Source organism: Verruconis gallopava, assembly GCF_000836295.1.
Source record: "Verruconis gallopava strain CBS 43764 unplaced genomic scaffold supercont1.24, whole genome shotgun sequence".
Taxonomy (NCBI): domain Eukaryota; kingdom Fungi; phylum Ascomycota; class Dothideomycetes; order Venturiales; family Sympoventuriaceae; genus Verruconis; species Verruconis gallopava.
This window is the reverse complement of record NW_015622160.1, coordinates 46,461-73,465: the sequence shown is the minus strand read 5'-3', so window position 1 is coordinate 73,465 and position 27,005 is coordinate 46,461. Positions and strand designations below refer to the sequence as shown.

The following is a 27,005-nucleotide window of genomic DNA, read 5'->3' as shown; positions in this document are numbered from 1 at the left end:
CTTCGCCTCACGTCAGTAATCTAAGAATTGGAAGAATAGCGCAATAAGGATAGTGGCCAGCTGCCCCATTCCCTTTTGTGCGTGCAATGCGACGATCACTTCCATTCTCAGCACGACAGAGTCCCCCAAAAGGAACTATCTCCACGTGTCAAAAGCTTCCCAAAAGGATAGTCCGACCAAATAAAAAAAGGGGGGAAGAACTTTATTCATTTCGGTGCGCCTGCTTCTCGAAGAAGGTCGTGTCCGCGGCCAGCCTCCAGCACGCAGCAGTACATGTAGCTACCGCAGAACGGCGAGAGCGGGCGGCGACGCGGGTCTCACGTTCCGCAGGCGGAACGCGACGATCGTCATTATTCTTTGGCGAGTGCAAAAACGAAGACTTTCAGCCTCGTTGTTCGGGTCGCATTTTGCGGGCGATATCACTTTTTTTCTTTTTTCTTCGTCGAGCTTCGAACGGGCGATCCCGATTGGCGACGCGGTCAGGGACACGGAGCGATATACCTTCGCAGCGATGGTGCGAGAGCGCCATAGGAAGGATCGAATGAAGAATCGCAAGGCTTCCACGAGCAGCGATCTGTAACGGTCGTGGACGCAAGCCACGGGCCGGCTCTCAGCAACATTGATGTTGGTGCGTCAAAGCGACGCTCGCCCTTTTTCGGTCACGAATCGCTAAGTTATACCGTAATGAACAAACGATGACATCGTTCAGCAAGATCCCCCTTTCCGCGCAGCCTGGAAAAAAAATAAAATAAAATAAAAATAAAAAAAATAAAAAATAAAAAAAATAAAAAAAGAAAGAAAGAAATTGAGCAAATGGATGCGTTTAGCTGCGCACTGCGGCAGAACGGTGCGCAGGCATCGCGAAAAAAGTCTCTCGGAAGAGGATTGGCTTTGCAAACGCCCATCGGCTACGCTACGCGTTTCCGCGCACCCGAACGAACCGTACGCGAACGCCGAATTTCTCCTTCTCTCTTTTTGCCTGCGCACATTGATTATTGCCTACATCTTTTTTGGGGTCTCGTCGCGGGACGCTCGCCGTGACGGAGCGCGCACCGAAAGAAGAAGGGGGGGGGAAAAATAAGCGCGCAAGAAAGAAAACCTTTCGTAACGGCGAAAGGCCAACAGTTCAAAGAGGTGCTGGTGAAGCTGTCAGAAAGGATGGCACCCGGCGCGGATCCCGCGCCGAGAACGATGGTCCATCAGCTACTTGCACGGCACAGGTATGATGCGGTAGTTGGGGCGCTGCCGAGTCAGACGATGGTTCGCGGACGGGAAGGTTGGCCGCCTTCCGGCCACGATCGGCTGTTCATTGGGCTGCCGCCACGCTCCGCGGAGCAGGATCGGAGGCCCCGTAGTTTTTCGCCGGAGCGGGTGGCAGCGCTCCTCCCGCGCCTCCCCATGCGGACATCAGCAGGTGATGTTCTGCCTCCACGCCCGACAACCTGTCAAGCATGCGGAGTACATCCGCCAGACTGATCCTGCAAACCTGTTTTGTACGATGCCGCTCCAGAAGGATGCGTCCCGATGCACGTCAGAAATGGAAGCCCCATTTGCTTCTCGTCTAATTTAATTTTTCTTTTCGCGGCGGGGACGATCGGTGGTCGTAGAAATCATGTTCTTGTGCCGCCCAGACCCCCCCTCCCACCCCCACTCCAAAACCTTAAAAAACATGTACAAACAAGATTTCGCCAGAAGAACCGGGCCGGCCCATGCCCGTAGACTCGCCTCGCCATGCGAAAATCAACACGAATGGCAAACGGGCGTGTGAACAATTTTGCGTTCTTGTGCGTTTTCGCGGGCTGCTTTTCTCGCCTTTTTTTCCTTGTGGGCGCAAGGGCTGCTCTTCGACGACGTCGAGGCGGAATTTTCACCGGCAGGGCGACCAGGTCCATCTCGTCGACCTTCCGTCCGCGGGCAAGTGAGCAAAGGGCGACTTGCCCGGCTGGAAGACGATGCAGAGCGCATGCGAAGCAAAGTTCGTTCCTTCTGCAGCCCAAGCGGCTTCACGTCGTTTCCTGGTAGCAAACTTCTAGGGGCGGGTTGGTGATCGAAGAAACAGACAAAGGCATGGGCATAGTGGAACGACGGAAGGGAACACGGGAGGCTTTGAGGCATCTTTTGTCTATCCGGCAGGTCTTTTGTCCACAGGAACCGGGATGCTTGTCCAGGACTTGGTCATGGGAGACGGCGACGGTTCAAAGGTCGCAGACGATAAAGCGTATGTCTCTCCGCTGCCTCTACTTCGTTCGAAAGAGGAGCAGGTACACTACATGTGAATTCCGAACGCATTTCAACGAACAGGCCAACCATGACAGGCTCATACAGTTCGACAAGGCGCGTGTTGCTTTCAACGTGGCTGCAACAACAAATCGATGAAAGCACAAGACTATACAGCGGCAAAGTCGGCGGCTTAAAGGCAGTGCTTGAGGACGGAAGAGCAGCTAGGGACGGGTCGAGCTAGCTGGGGACCACTGTTGCATGGCCAGTCACCCGGAGGGATTGGTGAGGATACTGTCGGCCTTAAAGCCATGTGTCAATGTGAGCAAGGTCCGTGGTGTTACAGAGTCGCCTGGATGAGGTGGAAGGATTTCCAAGACACAAGGACGTTATTTTGCGTCGTTATTCAACCCTTCGTGTAGCCTCTCCAGCCGTGACCATCGTCATCTACTCCTAAGAACACAGAAGTACTCCCGTCCCGTCCGCACGCTCGCCTGCGAGGAGCATCATCATCACCATCGTCGTCATCAATTGGCGCAGACATGGGCGTCCCTCCCCCCAGACGTGGCGCTAATCCAAAAGCACACGCATCGATCTCGTTCCGCTCCCTGTTCGGGCGACGTGCACGCCCGAGCCCGCTCATTGGCGCCGTGGCCCGGTCGCCTCCACTTTTCCCGAAGGTTTCCAGTTCTCCCGGCTTCCTGGAGCCAGCCAAAGGCGGAACGATGGCGCCAGCCCAGGAGCAGGGAAGGCATGGGCACAGATGCCCCAAGCTTGTTTGGGACAAACGAGCGGCAGGAGCCGAGGCCCGGCCTTCGCTTTTGCTTGTTTGCTCCCTGCGCATTTGTGCTTTTTTGACCCCAAACGCGTGGGTTGGGGGGAAGAAGAAGAAGAAGAACGGCGAGCCACAGGTCAGCGGTTTTGGGGACCGGTACGTACACCCCGTCGTCGAGGCGGTGGCGAAGTTCACCACGTCGGCCCTTCTTTGTCCTCTCCAACAGTGCCACCAACGTCGTTTGATCAGTAAAACCTCGTGCCCTACCGTGGGCGCCCATGACTCTCTACCACGCCGTCGGGTGGACCAGCGCTACTGTACCAGCGCATGCAGTATCACAATGCTCAGACGGCTTCAACACGACTTTGGCCGTCGACTCGTGCTCGAGTTTCACGGTCATGCAAGGACCGTGTCTGCATTCGTGGGAAGCTCGTTTCTGCATCGTGCGCTTGCTCGATCCCTCTGGGAAATTGCAATATGCACAAAGTGCAGGAAGCATTCGCACCAGCGCACTGCTGCCGCCGCGCCGTCTCTCCCAGCGTCCTGCTCGTCGGTGCTGCCCATCTCCCAACGGCCGGCAACGTCGAGATCGGAACGAATAGCGTATCGCCAACGCTCGATCTATTTGAAATCGCCTTTGCCCGTTCCCTGTTTCAGGTACGGCAGAGCTTCTCACGCATGCAGACGAGTATTCAATTCTATGGCGCTCCCTCGGAGGCAGGTGCAGAGCGAACAATTTTAGAGTGCAGAGGTAGCGTGCCTTGAAACGAATTCCATTTCAGTCAAGAGGACACTAAGATCACTTCACGAGCCACGGTCGTGGAGACTTTGTCTGCTCCTGAGAGAAGTTCCACACGCACTGACAACTGGCACGGCGTGGGATACGTCTCCACCGTTCCGTGGCGCCTAGCAGAAGCACAGAGACGCCGGACTCGTAGTTGCAACTTACACTGCAGAGACACGGTACACACGCCAATAGCATCCAGACCAAAGTAGCTTGGACCACCGAACCCCCCTACCACCGACGAGCAAGATCAGACCACCTGTCGACTTCGAAGGGAAATCCATCTGAATCACGTATGCAAAGCCACACCAAGCAGAACGCGAGGATGGATCGGCAAAGACAAAGAACTCGAACCCGCATTCGGATCGAACATCAGGATGGGGGCCAACGGAAGTGTGCACAAGCCGACTCAAGTGGATGGATGCGAAGATCATGGAGAAACAATTTGGTAAAGAGGTGGAAGTTTCGAGGCGGAAATGTGCAAGAGCGATGAGTCTCTGTATTGAGAGGCAGAGATGGGGTTCCCTTTTCTTCCTCTTGTGTTCATGATAGCACAGTCTCAAGTCTGCCTGACCATTCTTTTCGTACCGTAAGCCCTGTCCCTCTTTCTGTTCCACATTTTTGGTTCGGCCAAAGTGTCTCCCATAAGCACCCGGCCCCAACGTCCACCTGTAATTTGATCTACGAGTTATTATGCAGCGACTTGAACAACGACGTGCCTGCGTATTTTGCAAACAGGTATATCTTGACGCCACTAGAACGCTCAAAAAAACTCCATCAAACCAAGCAAGAATCATGAACTCGTATTCCGATGACGGACTCTGCACATCACGACACTGACTGAGCGACGGCTTCTGATGCTGGTGCTGGTTCTGGTGCTGGTGCTGTCTCCTCCGCGGCGGTAGGCTCGGGACGTGTCTCCAGTCTCCGTCTCTTGCTTGGTTGTCTAGTGCAGGACTTGCACCGAGTATGCATGCACTGGCTGCAGGTCCTCGACCTTGGCCCGAACAAAGTACCACATTGATGGCAAAAATGCCGTACCCTTTGCCTGCATGGTCGATATACTCGGAGCTGTTGTGGCCCATTGACCTGACCGCCTGCCTCAATGAGGGGGTACGAGATGTGTACAACCTCACGAGGACAGCGAGTGCACTTTTCGTGTCCACAGTTGCTGCAAGGTGTGTTCGTAACAGAGGCAAATTCGCCAGAACATTTGTGGCAAGTGTATTTGGAAAATTCAACGATTGGCAGGGAAGCGTCTGGTTTTGAGGTTTCTGGCCGCGGCTCCGCATCCTTCGCGCCTTTCGCCGACTGCTCGTCGTCATCCGAAGACGAATCGATGGATACAACGACGGCACTTTCAGGTGTTGGCCTGGGCTCGGTCACAGACCGTCGCGGACAATCCTCGCATTTGCCGTGTCCGCATTTCTGGCAAACACGCTCGCCTTTGAAGACGGACTTGCAGACGTGGCACGACACACGAACGCGTTGCTTGGTCTTCCTTGGAACGCGTAGCTGGCCCGGAGCGTCTGAAGTTCCGTCATCGTACTGCAGGCCGTAACGAGCACACAGCACAGCGAGACGCTCACGAGTGGCGGCATTAGGCAGAGTTGAAAATGGCGTAATCTTGAAATTTAACTCGAATGTCTCATTTGGATCAACCTCCAAGCGATTCCTGTAGATAATCAGCAATGTGGCAGCGAGAAAGGATCGAGCGTGCTCTGCATACCCTGTGCTGGGATCGTTTTCGGTGGGCGGGACATTTTCCTCGTTGTCGTCGACGACCAAAGACTGAATGGGCGGCTGGGGCTGTGCAGGCACATTGGTCCTGGAATCTTTGGCGGCGGCACCGAATTTTCTCCAAGCAGACTTGCCGAATTTCTTGAGCACATCGAAGCAGCTGGTTCGTCTCCTCAAGGACGGGTCGGTCTCGACCGGGCGCGCGGGAGGAGCTGGGTCGGGTTGAGACTCCATGTCGGCCGAGGAGATTCGACTCCCAAAAAATCGAGTGCGATGAACGATCGGCAAGCAAAACACAGGCGGATGTTAAGGCAGAAGCTGAAAGGAGGCAACAAGTTGCAGCATCCGCCGCAGGATGGCCGGACTGGGGCTGCGCGACCGCACAGCGGGGGGCGACGACGACTGAGCGAGCTCCGTGGGCGCCGGTCGGGGCACACCAATCAGGCGGGACAGTGCGAATGGCCGACGGGGCCCGGAGCGACACGGCGCGGTGCGAAGCTCAAAGCACAGCAGAGCGCTGCAGCACGCACACGAAAACGAAGGTAGGACAAGCGAGGCGGGAAAGGGAACAAGAAGGAGGACAGAGAGGAGCAGCAGCGCAGTGTTTGAAGGGGGGGTGGGCGGGTAAGTAGTGGTTTGCGGTGGTGGTGGTGGTTTGGCTGGTGGTTCGTGGTGGTGGCCGTGGCGAAAGCGAGACCCAGCAACTTGGGACGGGATGGGCTCTGGTATTTAGCGAGCTGGGCGGGTGAGGAGACCCCGGGCCTGTCGGGCAGGACGGCCCATGCTGGATCGCGCGGCCGATTGGGGGCACTGCGCGGTGGCAGTAGGGGGGTCCTGGCAGGCCACTCACGCTCCCGCGCTGAAGCCTTTTCCTTCGCTGCGTGAAACCGCGTGCTGCACGCTGCTCGATTCACACATCTCGCTTGCACCGCCGTCCACTCGTCCCTCTCCAAGCGCCTGCCTTTGCGCTGCAAGAACAGTCATGGTCCGCTGTGCTCTGGCGCCCATTCTTCGCGCGACTGTCGAGCGACGGAAGATCACGCCAGAGCCACCAGAGACCGCCCCTGCCGCACCCTACATCACCCTATGCTCATCCTCACCACGCTTACACGTTCTGAAACGTACAGGTACTTGGGCCTGTGGTAGCGGTCGTGGCTGCTGTGATGGCAGTGATACGGTTCTACTCCGTACAGTACAAGCCCAAAATGCTACCACGGCATTCCCCGCCCCGACTCTTTCTCTCTCCAGACATGGCGCATTCTTCGCGGCGTCTGCGCTGCCACCTCATTCGCCAAGGCACTGTCCTTTTCCGCCTTCGCGTGCCCTCTCGATTCTTATAGCCTAAGGCGGTCGCTGCTTGTCTTCGGCACCATCGTAGCGTGGTTCGTGGGCATGGAACCCCGATACCACTGTCTTACTTGTAGCCCTCGTCGGGCCTATTCCTTAATCTGCCTCTTACTGCTGCGAAGAGATACATGCCCTCGCTTCTCCACCACGCGCGCGTTCGCTCCACCTTACCAATACTCTTCTGAACGGATCGCCGAATCAGTACAGCCTTCCTCCTGTCATCCCAGCCAAGTGACTTAGCTTGACTTAGCTTTGCCGAAAAGGACGCTCGCGGGGGCTTGCACTGCTACCACTTTCACGAAACGTAGGACAGGTCAGCGGTTATCGGCACACGGGCTGCAGATGGGCGTGCTCCCTGCTGCAGAGAAAAGTGGAAGCATGTGCTGCATTTTTGCCGCGAGCGGAAGCTGTGCTGTGTCGAGCTGGACTGTACTCGACCTGCACTGTGCTGCACGGCCGTCCGGTCGTGGCAGCAGGAACGTGCTCGGCTCACCCCATTTCAATTTTTTTTTTTTTTTTGGAGCCACTGCTTGATTATTTCCAGACAATGCTTCTAAACAGTCGCAGCAGCAGCTTTGACTCGGCGACGTGGGCGGGATGGATTTTAGCTTCCGCGTCGCCCCAGGACGCTTGCGAGTGGCCCACCGCGCACGCCATACTGTACTTGTATATCCAGTATTTCATGCCGATCGTGGTTGGGAAAAGCAACAATGGCTGACAACCCGCATCAGGCGCTTGAGGCTTTGAATCAAAAGAGAAGGTCGAGCGGCGAGTAGCTTTCGGCCAAAAATGCCATACACGTCATTGAATCTGCCACCCGTCTCCTCGTCCATCGCAGCCCGTCATTTAAAGAGCTTCCTTCTTGGACGGCCTCTCCGTTCGCAGTCTTGCCTTTATGCTCCAGCTTTTTCCGGGAAGGCGGTCCGGTAGAGATCGTGCTTTGCAGTCCAGATCCCTGTGCTCGAGAATCCACACAGCGTAGCCGAGAGGTCGAAGAGACCTTCCGTGCAGTGGATGGTCTGCCTGGATGCTTCGCACCGTGTCACAAAAACGCCAGCAACACAAGGCTTATCCATCCCCAGCCTCGAACGCAGCACTTGTGGCCATTGTACATGACAAATAGATCGTCCTAGGGGGAAATCTTGTCTCGCAAATCATCTTTCTCGTTTCCACGTGTGAGGCCCAACGGCGTGGCCGAACCCTCACCAGGTGGCTTTTCATCTTCTACGCATGACATTCCCGGCCATGAAAGGGGCTTGCGCATGTAGGCGCCCGGCCAAAACACATCGTTCTTGTTGCGAAAGAAGTTCACCGTTAGTCCCAGCTTCGCGGTGCGCAGGATTGTACGTGTCTAGGTTCCTGGGATCTCTCTCGTCTTTCAGCCACAAAAGATGAGCCAGGCAGATGGGAACTCGACAGTTTCGTCGGTACCGACTCAACGTCTGCTGCGAACACGACTGAGAAGGCGTTTGTGCTCCTCAATCGGAACATTTCCCACACGTCACGATCGACGCGCGCTTGCCGCTGAACATGGATATTTGGGCCCGTGGAACTTTCTCTCCGCACGCATTTGTCCGTCATAAGGCGAATCATGCCCGCAAACCCTGGTTTGCATCCAAGCGATTTCTCCAAGGGGGCTGTCTTCCGCTTGGCGGCTGCCGAGTAAGAGGACTGCGTTCCAGCCTACGTGTCCCAAAACGAGTACAATATGATTCAGTCGCTGCTATCTTGACACTCTGTGCTCATTTCCGCCATGCAGTCCGACATCAATCGAGAAAGGCTCGTCCAAGTACGGAGGTTCTGATTGTGCATCCTCAGTCGACATCGCCTGATCCACGAGGAGCCGTGCGCGACCGCGAACCCACAGTCCACCTGTCGATTGGAACCACGCAGTCGGTTCTACAATCGTCTTGTGGACGTTGCTTCATCCCAAGACCGTTCAAGTCTGCGCTCCGGGGAAGACAATCACGGCGAGTGACAACAATAATGCATCGTTCTGACCAGTCCAAACGCGAGCGTAGAGTCATCGACTAGGGTAGACCTCACAATATCTCCGAAATTTCCTTGCTTTGAACCCTGACACCCAATAAACCTTAAGCCAGCTTTGGACAATGGTCCCTCCTTACCTAGGGCCTGGCATACTGTTTTATTCCCGAACGTGATATTAAGGTACTCTCTGAAGTGAAAGGGGAGCTTTCAGAAAGTCTTCAGTTTGTTACGGAGAAGGAGTGCATCTGTTTGAGGATAATGGGCCAAATGAAATAAAAAAAAATCTAATCCACTCCGCGTTTCAGGCATATTCCTGACTTCCAATTATGTTACCCAGGTACCTGGATTTCCCGCCCATCTGAGCGCACGCACCATCCGCAGCATGGCCATGCCATCCGTTGTGCTCCAGGACCAGCATCTCGCGGTATATAGGATTCCTTGCCCGCCCGCGGAGCGGAAAGACGGCCTTGCGAAAATAGACTTGGGGTTGAATCAGATCCATTCTCGAATCACGGCCTTGCCGTGGCATGATTTTCGATGGCAACGGAATTCGAAATTGGTCGCGAACCTGAGCGTGATCTTCGGAACGTCAACGATAATGTTTTTATGGAGCTCTACCGAGTGACAAAGATGCATTGCGTGGTTGGCTTTGTCGGTTCGATGACCAGACAGGCTACTTTAGGGTGATCTCACCGTCTCGGATGTCAGAAGGCACGCGTAAAGCCGTGCGTTTCTAAGACACACGAACGGGCTGTTTGTTGATCATGCAGTTCCAGGAACGAGCTCCGACTGGTACGGCCAGCGATTGGGAGTGCCGATCCAAGAACCCAGTAGACTGCTGCCTGTGGCTGCTTCCCCAGCATAGCTCGTATACACCGCCTCGTGGGAATCGCATTCACGCTGCCCCGTACGGTCGGCGACATGGCTGTCGCATGGGCGGCTACATTAAGATCTCCTGGGATCTTTGCACGTCTTATCAAGCTATCGCAATTCGGCGTACATTTCTTGCTTGGATTTGACATCCCTTGGGAAACAGAAAATAAATAAGAAGAGGCTATCAAGTCGGTCCTTAAGCGCGATACGCGTCTCCTTTTTCTAAATCATCTCCAGTGTCTCCACATATCGAATTTCGCTTCGGCATTTTACTAGTTGTGATGCGATGCTTAGAACACCAACCCCCTTCCACCCCTTTGTTCATCGTTGGTTAGACCTTCACACATCTGAAAGAGCAATCGAAGGTCTATCCAGAGACTACAACACTATAAAATCACGGAAGAGTCTGTTTCGAGAAGAACTGCCCTGTGACGTGAGAAGTGAATACTGTGACTACTTTCGAAGACGTGCTGCAGATATAGACTTCGCTAGGTTATGGACACGAGAACGATATGAGACATGGGCTTTGTCCAAAGAAAAGCGACCTTAGGTCTCTGAGAACAGACCTATCAACATAGTTCGATGTACGTCCGTAAAGCAAGCCCTTTTGGACTAAAAGACTTCCTGATCAGCCAACAGCCGTTTCCTGCAGAACGATCATAGATCGATTGAGCTCATTCGAGAAGTTCTCTGTTTCAATTAAGCTTCGATGCATGTCATGATTCTAGATGCGTCTGTTGCTAAGTTTGACGGTCGTTTCCGAGTTATCGGTTCTTTGACTGACGTCCCTCGAGCGTTATCTTCTATGAATGCCGGTGGAACATTCGATCAGACCTTGATGTTACGCATTACATGCCATAGACCATAGTAGATTGGGTATTTTCGACGTTTCAGGACGGAGAAGGATGAGAGGAAGAGCCTCGCAGAGACGACGCTCGTGAAGCGTCTGAGATCGTATTTCCAGTTGCAAGGTGGATGGTGTGGATGTTCCCAACTGTGAATTTCCCTCCAAGAATCCGCACTTGCAGTGTCAAATTCCATATCTGTAAGGGGCAGAGTTCTCTGAGATATTTTTTGCACGGCTTTGGGACGTAGCGATGTACGTAAGGTCTGGCTAGTGACTGCTCAAGCCGGCGTTGGAGAGTTAGTACTGCTCAAGCTTCTCCTGACCGAAGCGGTACTTCTTCACCAAGCGCAACGGACAGGCTTCCTTGATAGAGTAGAGCGTTGTGAACCATTCGCTTTCATCCCGATGATCCGCAAGATACTTTGCATTGCTTCTCCCCGTAGATACAGGTCCTCCTCCCCCTCTGAAGAGCGTATGAACGCGTCAGCTTCGTCCCTACTATCTAAACATAAGAGAACTACCTTCGAAGGCTGTGCCTAGAACGCACAAAAGGGCCGTCCAACGCTCGCGTGGACCCCCTTTTCCCTTTTAATGATCAGGGCCAACTCCTGTGCTGGCACGAACGTGGCCGCTCTTTTGCCGTGCCGAATGTCACGAGGTTGTGCTGCGGTTGGTGGAGAAGAACCGACATGACGCCCGTACGTAACAGTGCCTTTTTCAGTCAGCGTACGCGTTCGACTCGACCGCCTCTCGAGAGTCGCGGTTCGTCGACAAGGTCGTGCACATCTCACTTGCAGCATGGTGGCTGTGCATATGTTGAGAGCGCACAGAGTTGTATATTCGGTTCGCCATACATCTCCCCAACTAGCACCACTGACAACGCGGGGATGGAAGGAGGCATAAGACAAAATACGTTGGTTGACGTGTCCTCAGCTTATGTGATATATGCTTGCATGCTAGATAAGCAGGTCACGCACTTGAACATCTCCATGATATCTTCGTTTCAAAGAGGATTGCGTCTACATGAGCCCCTAGATTTCCCTTTGAAATATCCCGTGTATCCTCCTGATTCCGATCAAACTTCACAAGAAACGCCGTACGCTATGCTTTCTCGGACATCGCCCTTCCCAAGATAACAATCTTAAGAGAATGATACAGACTACTTCCGCACCGGGCCGTGTGGACGATCAGCAGGTTTCTTCACGCTTTTCGCCTTCTTGGCTGTGGCCTTCTTCTCCTCGATGATGGGTCGATTGATAGCATCCAGATACTGTGTCGCATTCCACTCCGCTTTCAGCTCATTTGCGCCGTTTACGTCCTTCAAGATCATGGTCTCGTCAAACAGCTCGAAGCTCGCCACATCTTCCTCGTCTCGATATCCGAGCTTGACCCAGTTCTCGTCGGATGCAGCGTCCAAGAACTTTTCGGTAGCTTCATACGTCGTCGATACCTGGGTGTCAGATTCGGCCTTGATGCGCTGCGCTGCAAGTGCTGTTGCAGAGACGGGCTGCTGTGGCTTGGCAAGTGATTTGGACGCATTTCGTGAAAGGGTGGTTTTGGCTAGTTGAGCTTGGGCGTCAATGTGATGAAATTGGGGCCGCATCTGGACTATTCCCGTGATTTCAGTGAGGTGGAGCTCATCTGATTGCATGATTCGTTAGAGTTTTTTCTTGAGATCGTGTTGTGAGGCACTGCAACGGGGTGTTATGTCACGTGATAGCACTCACTCCCTCTAAAAGTGCCAGCCATGTAGTACGGCCTTCCTTCATCAGGTTTCTTAATCGTCCCTCCGAATGTCTGCTTCATAAGCACTCCACCTCGCTCGACTTGGGCCTCAAAATCGTTTAGGGGATCTTCGTAACCAGACTTCCCTTTACCTGATCCACTGCCACTGACGAGTACCTTCATTCCGCTCTCTAACTCATTCCCTCTCCCAAAGCCACTGCTCAGCCCAAATCCTTTCGCCTTGGCGTCTTTAGCATGTTTGAGAGCCTGGCCCCATTGAAGACCTTTCAGCTTATCGAATCGCCTTGCTGGGGTAATTCCGATGTCAACTTCAAGAAATCCTGTTTTAGGTTTTACACGCATTTCGGTGGGTAAAGTGCCATGTTCGGCATTGAATGGATCTTGACGCTTGCGTGTGGGATATTGAAGGAGATAAAGTTGCTCCTTTAGCTCTGGAGTAATATATACGTTGTACTCCGCGACGACGGGGTCGTCATCGGAATCGACCTCCATGGCTGCTCAAAACACGGTCAGCTCTGAGATTTGAGCGTATTCGATTCCGTATTGTATGCTTACAAGACATCTTGATCGCCTTTCGTGGTTGTAGTGGTGAATTTCCAAATTTGATACAAAGGCTTGACAAATTATAGCGGGTCGAAATCTTGGCATCTTGCGCGCCGCAGTTCTGGTCATAGCTTTGGTAGCTCCATCTTAACGCCGGCGCGTCATGCACGTAAGTAGTGGAGAAGCGCATAGACAGAGGCTTGCCCGTGTTTCTCACCACCAACACGACCAGTACAACTCTTATCTAAGTCAGAGAGATGGCCTACATTGCGCCCATCCATAGACCGAGCAGCGTCCGGCATGCGCTTAAGCTGCGATTTCTCGACCCAGACGAAGACTGCTTAGTTGTTGCGTGAGCACAAAATCCTCCCTGCGGCAGACCGACGAACACAGCACTGATACCACTTGCAGTAAATCAAACCGCCTAGAGTTTTACACGCAGTCTCCTGAAGATGATGGCTTTCTCCAACTCCGACACTCACGTTTGCTGCATGGCAAAATCACTGTACTAAATAAGATCAAGCCCTCAACTTCGCGGAGAGAGCATATCTTTGTAGGGACCGCTCGCCACATGTACTTTACTCTATCATGGGATCCAGAAGAGAAGCAATTGCGGACCGAAAAGAGCTACATGGATCTGGCCGACAACACTGCGAGGGAGGTTCAAACGGAACAGCGGTGCCTAATTGACCCCACCGAAGAATTCCTCACGCTTGAAGTGTATGAAGGTATCATCACGACCATCCCGCTCGTACGAAAAGGCAGAAAGAAGGAAATCCTGGAAAGTGGAGTCTTGGGTGAACCGGTTGCGGCAAGAATACCAGAATTCATAGTGCGTAGCTCCGCATTTCTACCAAGACCACCAGGACAGAACGAAAAGCCGAGACATGCATTATTGTATGAAGACTATGAAGGGAAAGTCAAACTGCGGATAAGAAACCTGGCATATACTTCTGCCGGTGGGGGCGAAGCCTCCGTTGAGTTCGAGGATGACCCTCAGCGATTACCGTCATTGCCTATGGATATGGGAGCGAACATCCTGATACCAATCAACGGGCCCCCATACGGGCTTCTTATTCTAGCAGAAACGCAAATATCATATTTCCACGACGAGAACTTCACCATCATTACTCGACCCCTTGACGAGGCGACGGTATTCAAAACGTGGGAGCGAATCGACAATCAACGATACGTGCTTGGCGATATTTACGGCAAATTATATCTTCTGATGCTGATCATGGATTTTGAGGATAAAGTCCAAGAGTGGAAATTAGACTTATTGGGTGATATCCCCGTTGCTTCAGCGTTAGTATACCTAGATGCTGGTTGCTTATTCGTAGGTTCGCATCAAGGTGATTCGACAGTCGTTAGAATAATGGAAGGAAAAGGTGGAGGTGCCATTGAGACCGTCCAGACTTTCTCGAATATCGCACCCATTCTGGACTTTACCATTATGGACATGGGTAATCGGACTGGCGAAGGACAGACGAATGAATACTCTTCAGGCCAGGCAAGGCTTGTGACAGGCAGTGGTGCCTTCGCCGATGGCAGTCTAAGAAGTGTGAGAAGCGGCGTGGGGATGCAAGAGTTAGGCATTATTGGCGAAATGAGTCACATCACCGATTTGTTTAGCCTGAGAACGGATCCAAGCTCGCAGTTCGACGACACACTCTTGGTTAGCTTCATCAACGAAAGCAGAGTGTTTTATTTCCATCCTGAAGGTGACGTCGAAGAACTACCTGACCATAAGGGGCTAAGTCTGGACGCGCAAACATTACTTGCAAAGAGCTTGGCAGATGGGCATCTGTTACAGGTTACCCCATCCTCTGTTGTGATCAACGAGCTGGAAAGTGGGATGAGCATATCTCAGTGGTCACCATCGTCTGGATCAATCACCGCCGTGTCAGCAACAGAATCAAAGGTGCTAGTTTCCGTCGATGGGACGTTGCTGGTCGTTCTCGATATTGCCCGGAATCTTGTTATACAATGTTCAAGGGACTTTTCGGCAACCAAGCAGCTTTCTTGTGTTGCAATCTCCTCAGAACTGCCCGAAATTTGCATTGTAGGACAATGGCAAGGCTCTTCGGTCTCTATTCTTTCGCTTTCCGACCTTGACGTTCAAGCGACCGTACAAGTCAGCGAGGACTCTATCGCGATCCCTCGCAACTTGCTCATCACCCGTCTTTTTGAAGCACCACATGCACCCACACTTCTTGTGGCCACGGCTGATGGCAATGTTACTACCTTTGACATCGACTCATCATCATACCAGCTCAGCTCAAAGAAGAGCACAATCCTCGGCACACAAGAAGCAAGCTTCAGGGCCATACCGCGTGGCAACGGTCTTTTTAGTGTATTCGCTACATGCGACCATCCATCGCTCATCTACTCCTCCGAAGGACGTATTGTCTTCTCAGCTGTAACGGCAGAAAAGGCAGTCTCAGTTTGTGCTTTTGATGCCGCAGCGTACCAAGGAGCCGTGGCCATTGCTACAGCCGATGACTTACGAATATCCATAATTGATACGGAGCGCACGACACATGTACAAACCTTGGCTGTAGGCGAAACAGTCAGGAGAATAGCGTATTCACCTACACTTCGAGCTTTTGGTCTCGGCACGATTAAACTAACACTGAGGGATGGAGTTGAGACGCTCACAAGCCATTTCAAATTAGCAGATGAGGTGATGTTTAAAGAACTCGACACATATCGATTGCATGATAATGAGATTGTGGAAACAGTCATCCGTGCTGAACTCAACGATGGCACCGGAGACACTGCCGAACGCTTCATCGTGGGTACGAGCATCGTCGATGACGACGAGGCCAGCGAGCACCACGGCAGAATAATTGTATTTGAAGTCACGGAGGACCGTATTCTCAAGGAAATAGCCGAACATCCGGTTCGTGGTGCCTGCCGAAGACTCGCTGTTCTCCCAAATGGCAAAATCGTAGCGGCGCTTGTGAAGACCATTGTTATATTCGACTTTCAATATCGCACTGCATCAACCCCAACATTTCAAAAAAATGCGACGTACCGAACATCTACTGCCCCGATCGATCTTTGTATATCAGGAAATAATAAGATTGCCGTCGCGGATCTCATGAAATCGTTATCAATACTGGAGTATCGTCCCGAATCCAAAGCAGCAGCCAGACTCGATGAACTAGTTGAAGTGGCTAGGCACTATCAGACTCTTTGGACTACGGCCGTGAGTGATGTGGACGAGGACACTTGGGTGGTCGCGGATAGCGAGGAGAACCTGCTTGTGCTTGCAAGGGATACAGAAGGCGCCACCGAGGAAGATAGGAGAAGACTCAGAGTCACCAGCGAGATGGCATTGGGCGAAATGGTTAATCGGATCAGGTCTGTGGATGTGCAGGTCCAGAATGGAGCTCCTGTCATTCCGAAGGCTTTCTTAGGCACAGTATGTTTTCGATCACTTTCTTTCGCATTCCATTCATCTGGAAGCTAACATCTTTTGAAATTACAGGTCGAGGGCTCCACTTACCTCTTTGGACTTATCTCTCCATCCCATCAGAATATTCTCATCCAGCTTCAAGATAATCTTGCCGAATTGGTGCAATCTCCCGGTGGAATCGATTTCAACAAGTACAGGGCATTCAAGAATCAGGTCAGAGAGGAGGAAGAACCTAGAAGATTTGTGGATGGAGAGCTAGTAGAGAGGTTCCTAGATGCTAGCAGTGAAGTACAACTGCAAGCTGTGAAGGGATTAGGAATTGGGGTGGATGAAGTAAAGGAGCTGGTGGAAGGATTACGAAGGCTGCATTGATTGTTAGAATTCGAGGTACACAAGATGCCCGAGCTTAGAAAAATGACACGATGATCGATTCGCTGGCCTCATCAGTCTCTTGTGCAGCTTTCATTCTGCCATTCCACGGGAGAAACCCACATTTGGGAGGAAGATATATGCTACACTGTGCTTATGCTCCTCCGTTATAGTATATTTGATCTTGAAGCACTTTCAGTAAGCAGATATACAAGACTTAAGTGAATGTTTTGAGTATCCTGATTTTGAGAGGATGTCTTAGCGCGCATTCATATAGCTGGACAAAATCCTATAGCAACTTTGATATCACGAGTCAACACCGCTGGATAATCAAGCCACCGTTTGCAAGCTCTCGAGCACGAATCTGGAATGAAATCCATCCCAAAGCTTCCTTGGCGGCTTTCTTCAGAGAACTCCGAATCCACAGTCGATTCGAAACACGATCCATGCTCTAAGATGGGAAACGATCTGGTTGCGCTTTCATTCTAAACCAGAATACAATCACACTTGCTAAAACCACTTGCATCGTCGTATCTGATTGTTTTTGAACTTCTTCCGTGAATACCACATGCCGCGGCCGATTCTCGAGTGCTTATCTTAGAAAGGTCCGCACACCTTTCTGGCAGAAATTACCTAACAACCTGACGGCCACACCAACATGAAATCGAGGCACGCACGTATTCACCAACAAAAGAAAGAGGAAGTTGGGCTGAGAGTCGAAAAATGACGACAATCACCCCTCGTCATTGTGGCCACGATGTGGCATGGCAGCATCTCAAATACGACCGTTGGCTCTGTTGGCTTCCCGAGTAACAAATTCTGGCCAAGCAGCTCGCCAATTTGCCGAGAATCACGATTTAATACAAATGATCAGAAGTTCAACGTCTGTGTGAGGAAGGGCCGCTAAATCAATATTACGTATATATGGAGAAGATTGTACTAAAAGTCCGTCCTGATTTTGTAAAGAAATGAGAAATAAGACCTTCTGTTGGCAAGTAAAAGTATCCAATATCGGCAAGCTCGGAGCCACATGAAAGTCCGGGATCACCCATTTGGATTTCTCTGCATTCTTCTGCAACATTGGGTGCTTCGCTCGAGACAGATCCATAACTTCGTTCATGGCGCTTTCGATGAGTTTTCGGATGGTTAAGCCGCCTTTCGAAAACACTATGCAAAGTCGAAGACAAGTCCTATGGCGAAACTTCTCGTGATGGTCAGAGACATTTTGGTAGTCTCATAAAGAAATTAGACTCTGAATTCAATATTTTCAAGAGTTTCTTACATGAGAAAGGGATGTCCGTTGCGTCGGAAGGGATAATTTGTAAATGTTGGTCCACTTTGCGCTTGTTGTTATGATTCCTGGACGTCGCCTTTTGCTCCTGATGCGATTCACTTGGTTGTCGTCAATGCCATCGATTCTGACCTTTGGCTGAGGCTCACATCTTTCTGACGTTACGACATGCTAGTCATATAATTCCTTGCCAACGAATGCCCGAAAGCACCTTGGACATTGACTATGCTTTCGATGTTTCTTCTATAACTGGTTTCTGCATTGAATTAGCAATTGAATCAAAATTACATTGTAAGAGGGCACAAGTGGAACAGAGAAGACATACTGCAATCGAGATATACTTTCCCATCCAGGCCCAGGACATTGTCTCCAATTTTGATACTTCGCTGGATTGTTCTTGGAAAAAGGACACGCCCGTTTGCAAGCACTCTTATGGACAGTTGAGGCTTAGGGCCATAGGCTCTGCGGTTATTTCCATCCCCTCCCTCGTTGTCATCTCCACCTTCCTCATTGGCAATACTACGGCGAGCACCTGAATTGGTTTTCCTCATCTTTTTCGGTGAGCACAGAGGCTTGGTTCCGGAACTGCCGCTTGATGAGGACGTATTGTCGCTGACGTGGCTACGGATTGATGAATTTCTTTGAGGTAGTACATATTTTAAATGTTCACACAAAGTTTCTCACCCTGGTCTCGGTGTCTGTTCAGAACGGGCTTGATAATCAGCCAAAGAATGGCTTCTGCGGCGAATTGAACATCGAATTTAATATAATCGTCAATTTCATCTTCCTCTGCAGAATTCTCGTCGGATTCTCCGCCTGGTCGAACGACTGTTGAAGAACCCCGGATTTTCTCCTCAATCAATCTTGTCTCGATCGGGCGATGCACTAAAAGTGTTTAAGACTAAAAAGAGATGTAAATAAGGGAGGAGTAAAATACTCTCTTGGCTGGGCAGGTTGAAACCGATCCAAAGGGTGCGAATCATCCTGAATCCTATCCAACTCAAGCCTATAATCTAAACTCTGGGGCCAATTACCCCCATTGAAAAACATCTCTATCGTGTCCGAGACTCATCGACGTTGGTAAGCGGCAGCCATTCGAGCTTAGGCCTGATATGGGTCTGAGGTGTAAGAAACTGGTAGAGAGGTGTGAAGAGATCGAGAAAGAGTGCTGCTTCCGTGGGAGATAGAATCAGAGTACTGACTATACGTTGTCGCTTTATAAATTTGATAATTTTGGCACGAAGAGCAATAAATCTTACTTTTTTGACGTCGGATGCCTTTCATTGGGCTAAAACTGTGTCGTATCTTTAGCATAACTTGTAATTATCAGCACACGGAAAAGAAGTCTGCCAATTTGCAGCTGCGGGCGAGTTTTCACGCAGAAGAGTCGCTTGCTTAATACAATGAACCATGCTGATGAAGACCGCAGTTGCCATTCGATCGCGCAGTAGTCCGTCAAAGTATGTGTACTATGTATAGTTTGTGAAAAATCTCCGGAGCAGGAAAGCCATTGAGCTAGGCTATGCTCATCTAATAATCGAACGACTTTCACCTCATAGGGGTACTTACTGGCGCAGAGTCGATCGCACGGAAAGTAATACACTCTGTTTGTCACTGGCCCAAGGTGGACTCCTTGCATCCGAATCAACATTTTGCTGGACCGCGAAGTGTGACGGGTCGTTTGAGAAATTTGAAAATGGGGGAATTGAGAATTGCACGAAACGGTCTTTCGTCATTTCCGACGCGCAAAATGTATGGTAATGGGGAGGAAGAGCTAATAATTACAAGCCGAGCTAGTAACTGACCTCCCGGGCAACGAAACCATGGTAATACCAGATGTAGGTTTAAAATTGCGGGTAAGTGATTTTGCGAAGCAGTGAAGATTTTGCAAACAAGTACGGAAGATGGGTGATTTTGAAATATTCTACAAGACAACGTGAATATAGTGTGAAATTTGTGCTTTGTAGAGACAATTCTCCCCAGTACATTTTCTCTAGAAGAGCAACATGTTTTACGTTGACGCGAAGGATGGATGGCAAAGGTCATGGAGACGTTGTGGCAGAGTTCTAATGAGACGAGCTCAGCACTGGGAGACGAATGCGTTCGCCAACCAATCATCTGCGGCCATTTTACCGCGATGAGCTACGCTTTCTAGCCTTTGTCCACAAGGCTGAGCCAAAGGGATCGCACGTAGCATTGCGTCTACATACCAACAATGTCGGTACAGGTTGCGTATGCTAAAGGAGGGTATTTGTAAAGCATTTGGCAATTTCGGAAAAGACTCGGTATGTGGATGGATGTGATAGATTCGTCTTGCCGCTTAAGTGATGTTAGCAAACAAGGACAATACAAGTTTGAGAAGCGTCCTAAGGACTCGAATCATAAAAGATATACCTTCATTTTAGGCGTTAATGGATTCTATGAAGCGCTTAAATCTGACTGCTGCATCCAGTGCGTACGTTAGGGTAATAAGAAGCCCTGTCTTGCTCCCCGGCCCTATGATTCGCGTCAAAGCGCGTGTGGAGAATAAATACATTCTCAGCTTATCTCCAGCAAGGCGAAATCCTCTGTTCTTAACAGCCAAAGTTCAGACTGGGGTTCAGAAGTGGTGTCCTTTAACAGCGCCGTTTGTGCTGCCATAATCGGTAGACTACCCTTCCATACTTGTTTGCATGCCGTAGCATCTCTACGCTGACTTTCAGCCCATCTAGACCAGCCTTGCAGGGCAAGGCGAAGACAGGGATATGTGACAGCTCTTCAAATAGCTTCATTAATGGGAGGCACCTTTAAGCCTTAATCGACATATTTCTAAGAGAAGATGATATAAAGTTGGCTGCAAACTAGGCGAAGACCTCTTGAAACAAGAAACATGGATCATGATCATACTTAATGGAGATGATTCAAGTCGTCAGATGGCACAATAGTCATGTCTTGGGGTTGATTCAGTGCATTTGGCTCTTCATCACATAGCAAGTGCAAAGGTTTGCAGAAGACCCTTTGTGACATATCGGGTATGTAATACTTTTAAGACCTTTGAGGGATGGACTGCTGGGTCGATTCTTGTACCTCTGAGGAACCACGCGGATCAGAGCAAGCAACTATAGAGTTGGAAATGCTGGGATGTTCCGTAATGGCCATCATGAGGCTCTGCCGTGTGACAATTTCAAGACAATCCCTGAAGAACACAGCATGCTTTGTGCTCATACAACGTCCAACGATTCGAGACCCATGTTGAAGTTGAGATGTTGCTTTCTACAGGGTGCTCGTTACTATATTGATTCGCATCGTCAGCTGCCTCAACGTAGGCCAGATAGAGATAGCACGTGGATGCCCCTCAATGCCAGCGATACATTGTCCTCATGGCCTTGCTCAGCCGTGCACTCGAAAATTAGTCTTGGCAATGAGGTGTCAACTCAGGAGTAGCCAAAGCAGTCAGCAAGGGCCTGCTCAGCACAACACCATTCGACGTTATGAAAGCCGCCTTGCACTCGGTAGCTTAGTCATGTGTGGCTTAGGCATTTTCTTTTGTAGATCTTCTCGCAATTGTCAAAAGTGATGAAGAACAGAGTACGGCGGAAAGTCTTCATACGGCCATGAAGCTCGCATGCTCCCGCTTTGATCGCATGGGACAACCGCATGTCTGAGCGTTTGCGGCCAAATACGCACTGCAGCGTCGTTGAGAATAAATGAGTTATCATGACTAGCAGACCAGGGGATGCAGCCAACCCGTCTGCTGCGGGCGGCACATACTTGTATGAGCAGAGGGAGGCGAAGAGGTAGGAAGGTCACAAGTGAAGAATAGGAGAACCGCCAGCCAGAAATGGTTAGTGCCTAAGCACGTGCAGCTGGTGGCACGGTCGGGGCGCGCGCCGATCGCTCTTACCAAGCGTTCCCGCGCCCGGACCCCGAATTTTAGACTTCGCATGCGGCTGAGCGTTGCGCCTTCCAACTCACTCTGACAGCCAGCGCTGAATGCTCACATTCTCGTTTCCTCAGTGGAGGCGGCGAAAGCACCGCAAATGTCCAGACATATGATTGTTGACTAGTTGCACAGCTCTCGAAAGACGTCGTGCATGCTTAGCAAATGTCGGCTCTGACAATGATCTGACCCTCCGTACCGGAATCATTAGCCCTGGGCGTGGCGCCACGAAATTACGCCCTGTACGGTGGTAGCATTTGGGCGAGAGACCAACCGCCGCCGAAAGCACCATGGGAGCCTCTTTTAGGATCTCCCAACGTCTTGAGTTTCTATCCTTCTCCGTTCCCTTTCATCTTTCCGTTTTCCTCTCGCGTGTCTCCGCCCTCCAGTCGTTACAGTCGTGATGTCCATGCCTCTGCTCGCGTATGGCTGAGAATACGAGAAATTCGGAACTCGTGCCCATCTAGGACGCCTTGCAACCCCGCGGAAATTTGGTAGAGCCCAGTCGAGTGTAGACAAAACGAAACGCAGAGCTTCGCTGCATTTTATACGCACAGCGTCGGGTCCGCAGCAGCAGTTTGGGTATCGCTGCACCGTTTTTATGACCTGAGCATCGCTGCTGAGGCGTGTAAAAGGTATCTGCGGGCCATGGCAGAACGAGAAGGAGCTTGGCCTCTGCCGGACTGGAACACCAGTACCGACAATATCTTGCACACAACTGAAAGATCAGAAAAGCCGTTTGGCGTGACAGCACAGTACACATTTGCGCCTCCGGTTAGAACGAGGAAGCATAGCCGACTATGTACGTTGGTTCGACATCGGTTTATGTGGAGACGTGTCTGACATTAGAACAGGGGTGGTGCTCGCTATGATGGCCGTCATAGTGGCCATCGTTGGTACCACCATAGGTGCACTATTCGCAGCAAAGGTCGTACACACGAAGTCGAACATGGAATCGGATTCACAACTGGCGGCAGACGGTGGGTCGCCTACCACGTCAACGAGCCCGACGCCCACCAGTTCTGCCGTGGCGACGAGCACCTCCAAAGTCAGCACGTGCCCTACCGCCGACGATATTCCCAGTGACGCCAAAGGGACCTGGCTCGACACGACGAGCTGGTTGGACATGAGGGACTTCAACTGCACGTTCACCGATAAAATGGTCGGCGGACTCCCAATCGCGGGCCTTAATTCCACCTGGAACGACACCGCTCGGGCGAATCCAAACGTTCCGGCCTTGAACCAGACATGGCCCTACGGCACGCTGCCTATCCGCGGCGTGAATCTCGGGGGCTGGCTCTCGTTGGAACCGTTCATAACGCCCTCGTTATTTGATGCCGTTCCCGGAGCGGTAGACGAGTACACGCTGTGCCAGAAACTGGGAACGAAAGCCGCGCAGACTTTGGAGGAGCACTACTCGACGTTCATCACGGAGGACGACTTCAAGGCCATCGCCGCCGCCGGTCTGGACCATGTCCGTATCCCGTATTCGTATTGGGCGGTGAGGACGTACGACGGCGATCCGTACGTTGCGAACGTGTCTTGGCGTTACCTGCTACGAGCCATCGAATGGGCTCGGAAGTACGGTCTTCGCGTCAGCCTGGATCTTCATGCCGTTCCTGGCAGTCAGAATGGCTGGAACCACAGTGGAAGGCAAGGGTCCGTCGATTGGATCGTGGGTCCGGACGGCGCACTCAACGCGCAGCGCTCGCTGGACATACATCAGCAGCTTGCAACCTTCTTTGCGCAGCCAAGATACAACAACGTCGTCACTTTCTACGGTCTCGTAAACGAGCCGAGCAAGGACATTCCGCTGAACGAGCTCGAAGCCTGGACATCGCAAGCTTACAACGTCATCCACGGCGCAGGGTTCAACTCCACGCAGGTCTTCAGCGAAGCCCTGCGAGGTCTACCCGCATGGCAAGGCCAGCTGCAGGGCTACGGCAACAGTTTGGCTCTCGACGTCCACGAGTATTTGCTCTTCGACGACGCTCTCATCTCCAAGACCCACGCGGAAAAGGTCGGGTTTGCTTGCGAAACCTACAAAGAAACGATGACCGCCAGCATAAACACCGCGACCGGTTTTGGCCCCACGATGGTGGGGGAGTGGTCGCAGGCGGACACTGACTGTCAGAAGTACCTGAATGGCGTTGGCATGGGCTCTCGATGGCTAGACACCTTCAACGCAGACGGGAGCCAGCCCAACTGTCCAACACACGACAAACAGTGCAGCTGCGACCTTGCAAACGCCGATGCGTCGACCTTCTCGGCAGACTACAAACTGTTCTTAAAGACATTTGCGGAGGCCCAGATGAGCGCGTTCGAGATAGGTTGGGGATGGTTTTACTGGACGTGGAAAACCGAGTCGGCACCGCTATGGAGTTATCAGGCCGCACTTGAAGGCGGCTTCATGCCGCCCATCGCCTATCAGCACGATTGGGACTGCTCGCAACCGGTACCGAGTTTCGGTAGCCTCCCGGAGACGTACTGAGCTTCGGCTTAGAACACTCGTAACACGGTACGGCGTTTTTTTTTCTTTTCTGGAGGGTTTGACTTATGATGGGATGAACTACGTGAGAGATACCAGGAGGATTTCAATGTTTATTGTATAATGAATAATTCTGCGATTGACAGAAGTCATGCTTAGCAGATACCAGCGACGTCTGCAAATCAAAAAGCATTTTTTATCTTGACCAACACTACGCATGTTTTAAATCCAAATTCACGGTGCAGATCACTAGGGCGTGACAGTTATCGTGCAAGTCTCCGCTTCTGGGGGACAGAAATTGGCCTTCGGCGTTCAAATCTCTTCAGAACGAACGACAGATTCTCAGAAACCTGCCTGCTTGGTCCAGTGATCCGGAACGGAGTGCCCTGATGACTGTCCTAGTGAGACATCTTTGCACCTCCTTCGGCGTGTCAAAGCATATTATAGCTCGCGTCGAAGGAGATGATTTTCGATCGAAGAAGAAAAATGTGCATTCATCCACTAAAAGAGGCTGTGTACCATCTTAGCACCCCGTAGTTCTTGTCAGCATTTTCCCTTCACATCGTGTCCGAGATAAGCGGAACTTCGTTGGCTTCAAATGGTAAAGAAATGGACTTGACTAGTCATGTGTGTATTGGACTTAAACACGAGTTGTGCCAAGCCTGGGCAAGCGTACTCACGGAACGGAATCTTCGACGTAAAGTCATCAAACTTAACGAGTACATTCTTCTTTGTCAATGACAACGCATTGTGGTTTTCAACTTCATTCGTTGGGCTTCCCTAATGGAGAGATTTTGTCAAGCTGAATGGGCTGAGTTTTGCCTGAGAATACGGCTGACTCCGATTGGGGCGCAGTCGGCCGTCTCGCCACGTCTGCACAATGTCGAACTTGTTAACACGTAAAGTTGGTTGCAACACTCGTGATGTCGTCGTACACGGACAAGACACGGTTACGAAGCCATGTTCTAAGCATCCTTTGGTATCAGGAACCCTGACGCTCACGGTAAAACGAGGCAGAATTCGACATGAATAGCGACTCAGCCCCTCTGTGCCCAAGAAAGACATAAGAACTGAAGCGGTGATCCAAGAATGTTGCTGGAATGTCGAGGCCAGCCAGGGAAGTCACAGGCGCGACTACGCTAGATCAGAGACATGTGCGTGTCACTGATGGTACCTGCAGGATAGATCATAGACTGGGTCGGGACACAGTTTGCACGGTGGGGTGCTTGCGATTCTCGAGGCTGTGCCATAATAAGCGGTTGTCTGCCTCTTCTCCTCAAAAGGCAGAGTACAGTATGGAGAACGAGTCGGAACTGGGACATACTTCCTGTACGTGTCCAGTGCGTGGGTACGGTTAGCGTATAGGTATGGTCGGTTGCTCGCGGAGAGAGTGAGATGGCCGCATTTGGAAAGTCGCTTGCAGTACGAGGCATATGATCCGCCAATGATTATCAAGATCGTCTAGCAGGGGAACGATCAGACAACAATATCGTGTCCAACAAGTGGACACGAGCGTCTCAGAGGTACACGGAGGTCAGCATGCGTGGGTCGAGGATCTGAATTCTTCTGGAATGAAACAAATCCACTTTTTGCAGTCCTGGCTTTTGAGAAACGCGGCCAAGGGTGGGACAAGCACCCACAAAATGCCCAGCAGAGGAGAAGAGCAGTTATCACGGGACAAGAAGAAGCACGGATGAAGATGACGATGACCCATCCAACGCTGGCCAGCATATCGCAGCACGTCAGTCGGGAAATGGCTACTCAACGAGGCCAGCCGAAATTTGTCGCCATGGCGAGAGTCCTGATCTGGCTGCTTGTGTCGCGCGGCGGGATCTCCCAGTGCCACCGACGTCGGCCAACCCAACGGATCTTGGGGAAATTGGCGCCACGAAGGCAAAGGTTCTTGGGTGTTATCTCTGAGATTGAGAGGCCAGGGTGTCCAGGAGACAGTTAAGAACGAAAAATTTAATCGCGCACACAAGAGAAGGCAAAGCTCTCAAGAAAGCTGACGGTAGTTTGCCATGCAGCAGCAGAGCTTGTCTAGAGCGAGGCTGTGCAGCGCGCAGAAGGAACTGGTGGGAAGCTCTTGCCTGCCCTCAAGTACCGCTCGCGGGTCCTCAGGCAGCCAGGCCGAAAAGGCGGAACTGCCGCGTCGCTTGTGCACGCCTGCTTTGGCTGAGGGCATCACACGTTTCGACGTGGCGTCGCGACGTGCAGGCGAAGCAGTGCTGAAGGACAGGGCCCGCTACGACATTGGCGATGACGATGCTGAGATAGAGGAGCAGCAGCAGCAGCAGCAGGAGCAGGAGTGGGAGGAGTAGGATGACGACTGTGTCCTGCTGCGACAAAGGATGCATGTGGAAAGCTCCCCTGGCTCGTCAGGAACCGATGCCTTGCGAATACCATGGGATAACATCACGCTCGCGTTGGGGCGGTTGACCAAGCCCAGCTTGCAACGCAGCTGGGCTTGTACGGCTGCGGCGCTAAAGACAAGTCAGACGGTGCTGATATCATGTCTAATGAGAGCGTGCAAATGATGATTGAGTCGCCAAGTCGGCGTTGACACAATTCCAGGTCTTGGGTCTTGCCAAGTGTTGGCCAATACCAAACCGCAACAGTCTACGGCGACGCTTGCGAGGCGGGTTGGCAGGAGTCG

General features: G+C 51.6%; 6 protein-coding genes across 7 annotated transcripts; 4 read left to right on the top strand and 2 right to left on the bottom strand.

The window, feature by feature from the left end:
• Positions 1–1,713: 1,713 nt before the first annotated feature.
• PV09_06674 (uncharacterized protein) lies at positions 1,714–2,662 on the top strand. Its single transcript, XM_016360352.1, has one exon. It carries the CDS (start codon positions 2,068–2,070, stop codon positions 2,374–2,376), a length of 309 nt encoding a protein of 102 aa, XP_016211691.1. The 5' UTR covers positions 1,714–2,067; the 3' UTR covers positions 2,377–2,662.
• A 2,060-nt stretch (positions 2,663–4,722) lies between these two features.
• PV09_06673 (uncharacterized protein) lies at positions 4,723–5,750 on the bottom strand (the record flags this gene model as incomplete). Its single annotated transcript, XM_016360351.1, has 3 exons — positions 4,723–4,873; positions 4,930–5,451; positions 5,506–5,750. 3 exons carry the CDS (start codon positions 5,748–5,750, stop codon positions 4,723–4,725), a joined length of 918 nt encoding a protein of 305 aa, XP_016211690.1.
• A 5,591-nt stretch (positions 5,751–11,341) lies between these two features.
• PV09_06672 lies at positions 11,342–12,904 on the bottom strand. Of its 2 annotated transcripts, XM_016360349.1 has the most exons (3): positions 12,874–12,904; positions 12,300–12,812; positions 11,342–12,213 (listed from the first exon to the last, which is right to left on the bottom strand). In XM_016360349.1, exons 1-3 carry the CDS (start codon positions 12,878–12,880, stop codon positions 11,732–11,734), a joined length of 1,002 nt encoding a protein of 333 aa, XP_016211688.1. In that variant the 5' UTR covers positions 12,881–12,904; the 3' UTR covers positions 11,342–11,731. The 2 variants fall into 2 exon arrangements, with proteins under 2 accessions (XP_016211688.1, XP_016211689.1); XM_016360350.1 differs by having other exon boundaries at positions 12,300–12,904.
• A 154-nt stretch (positions 12,905–13,058) lies between these two features.
• On the top strand, positions 13,059–16,837 carry PV09_06671 (uncharacterized protein). The gene is made up of 3 exons (XM_016360348.1): positions 13,059–13,213; positions 13,273–16,288; positions 16,355–16,837. Exons 1-3 carry the CDS (start codon positions 13,119–13,121, stop codon positions 16,652–16,654), a joined length of 3,411 nt encoding a protein of 1,136 aa, XP_016211687.1. The 5' UTR covers positions 13,059–13,118; the 3' UTR covers positions 16,655–16,837.
• Positions 16,838–22,161: 5,324 nt separating this feature from the next.
• Positions 22,162–24,537, top strand: PV09_06670 (uncharacterized protein). Its single transcript, XM_016360347.1, has 2 exons — positions 22,162–22,663; positions 22,716–24,537. Exons 1-2 carry the CDS (start codon positions 22,510–22,512, stop codon positions 24,350–24,352), a joined length of 1,791 nt encoding a protein of 596 aa, XP_016211686.1. The 5' UTR covers positions 22,162–22,509; the 3' UTR covers positions 24,353–24,537.
• A 1,833-nt stretch (positions 24,538–26,370) lies between these two features.
• Positions 26,371–26,670, top strand: PV09_06669 (uncharacterized protein; the record flags this gene model as incomplete). The annotated part of the gene is made up of 1 exon (XM_016360346.1): positions 26,371–26,670. One exon carries the CDS (start codon positions 26,371–26,373, stop codon positions 26,668–26,670), a length of 300 nt encoding a protein of 99 aa, XP_016211685.1.
• Positions 26,671–27,005: the final 335 nt, after the last annotated feature.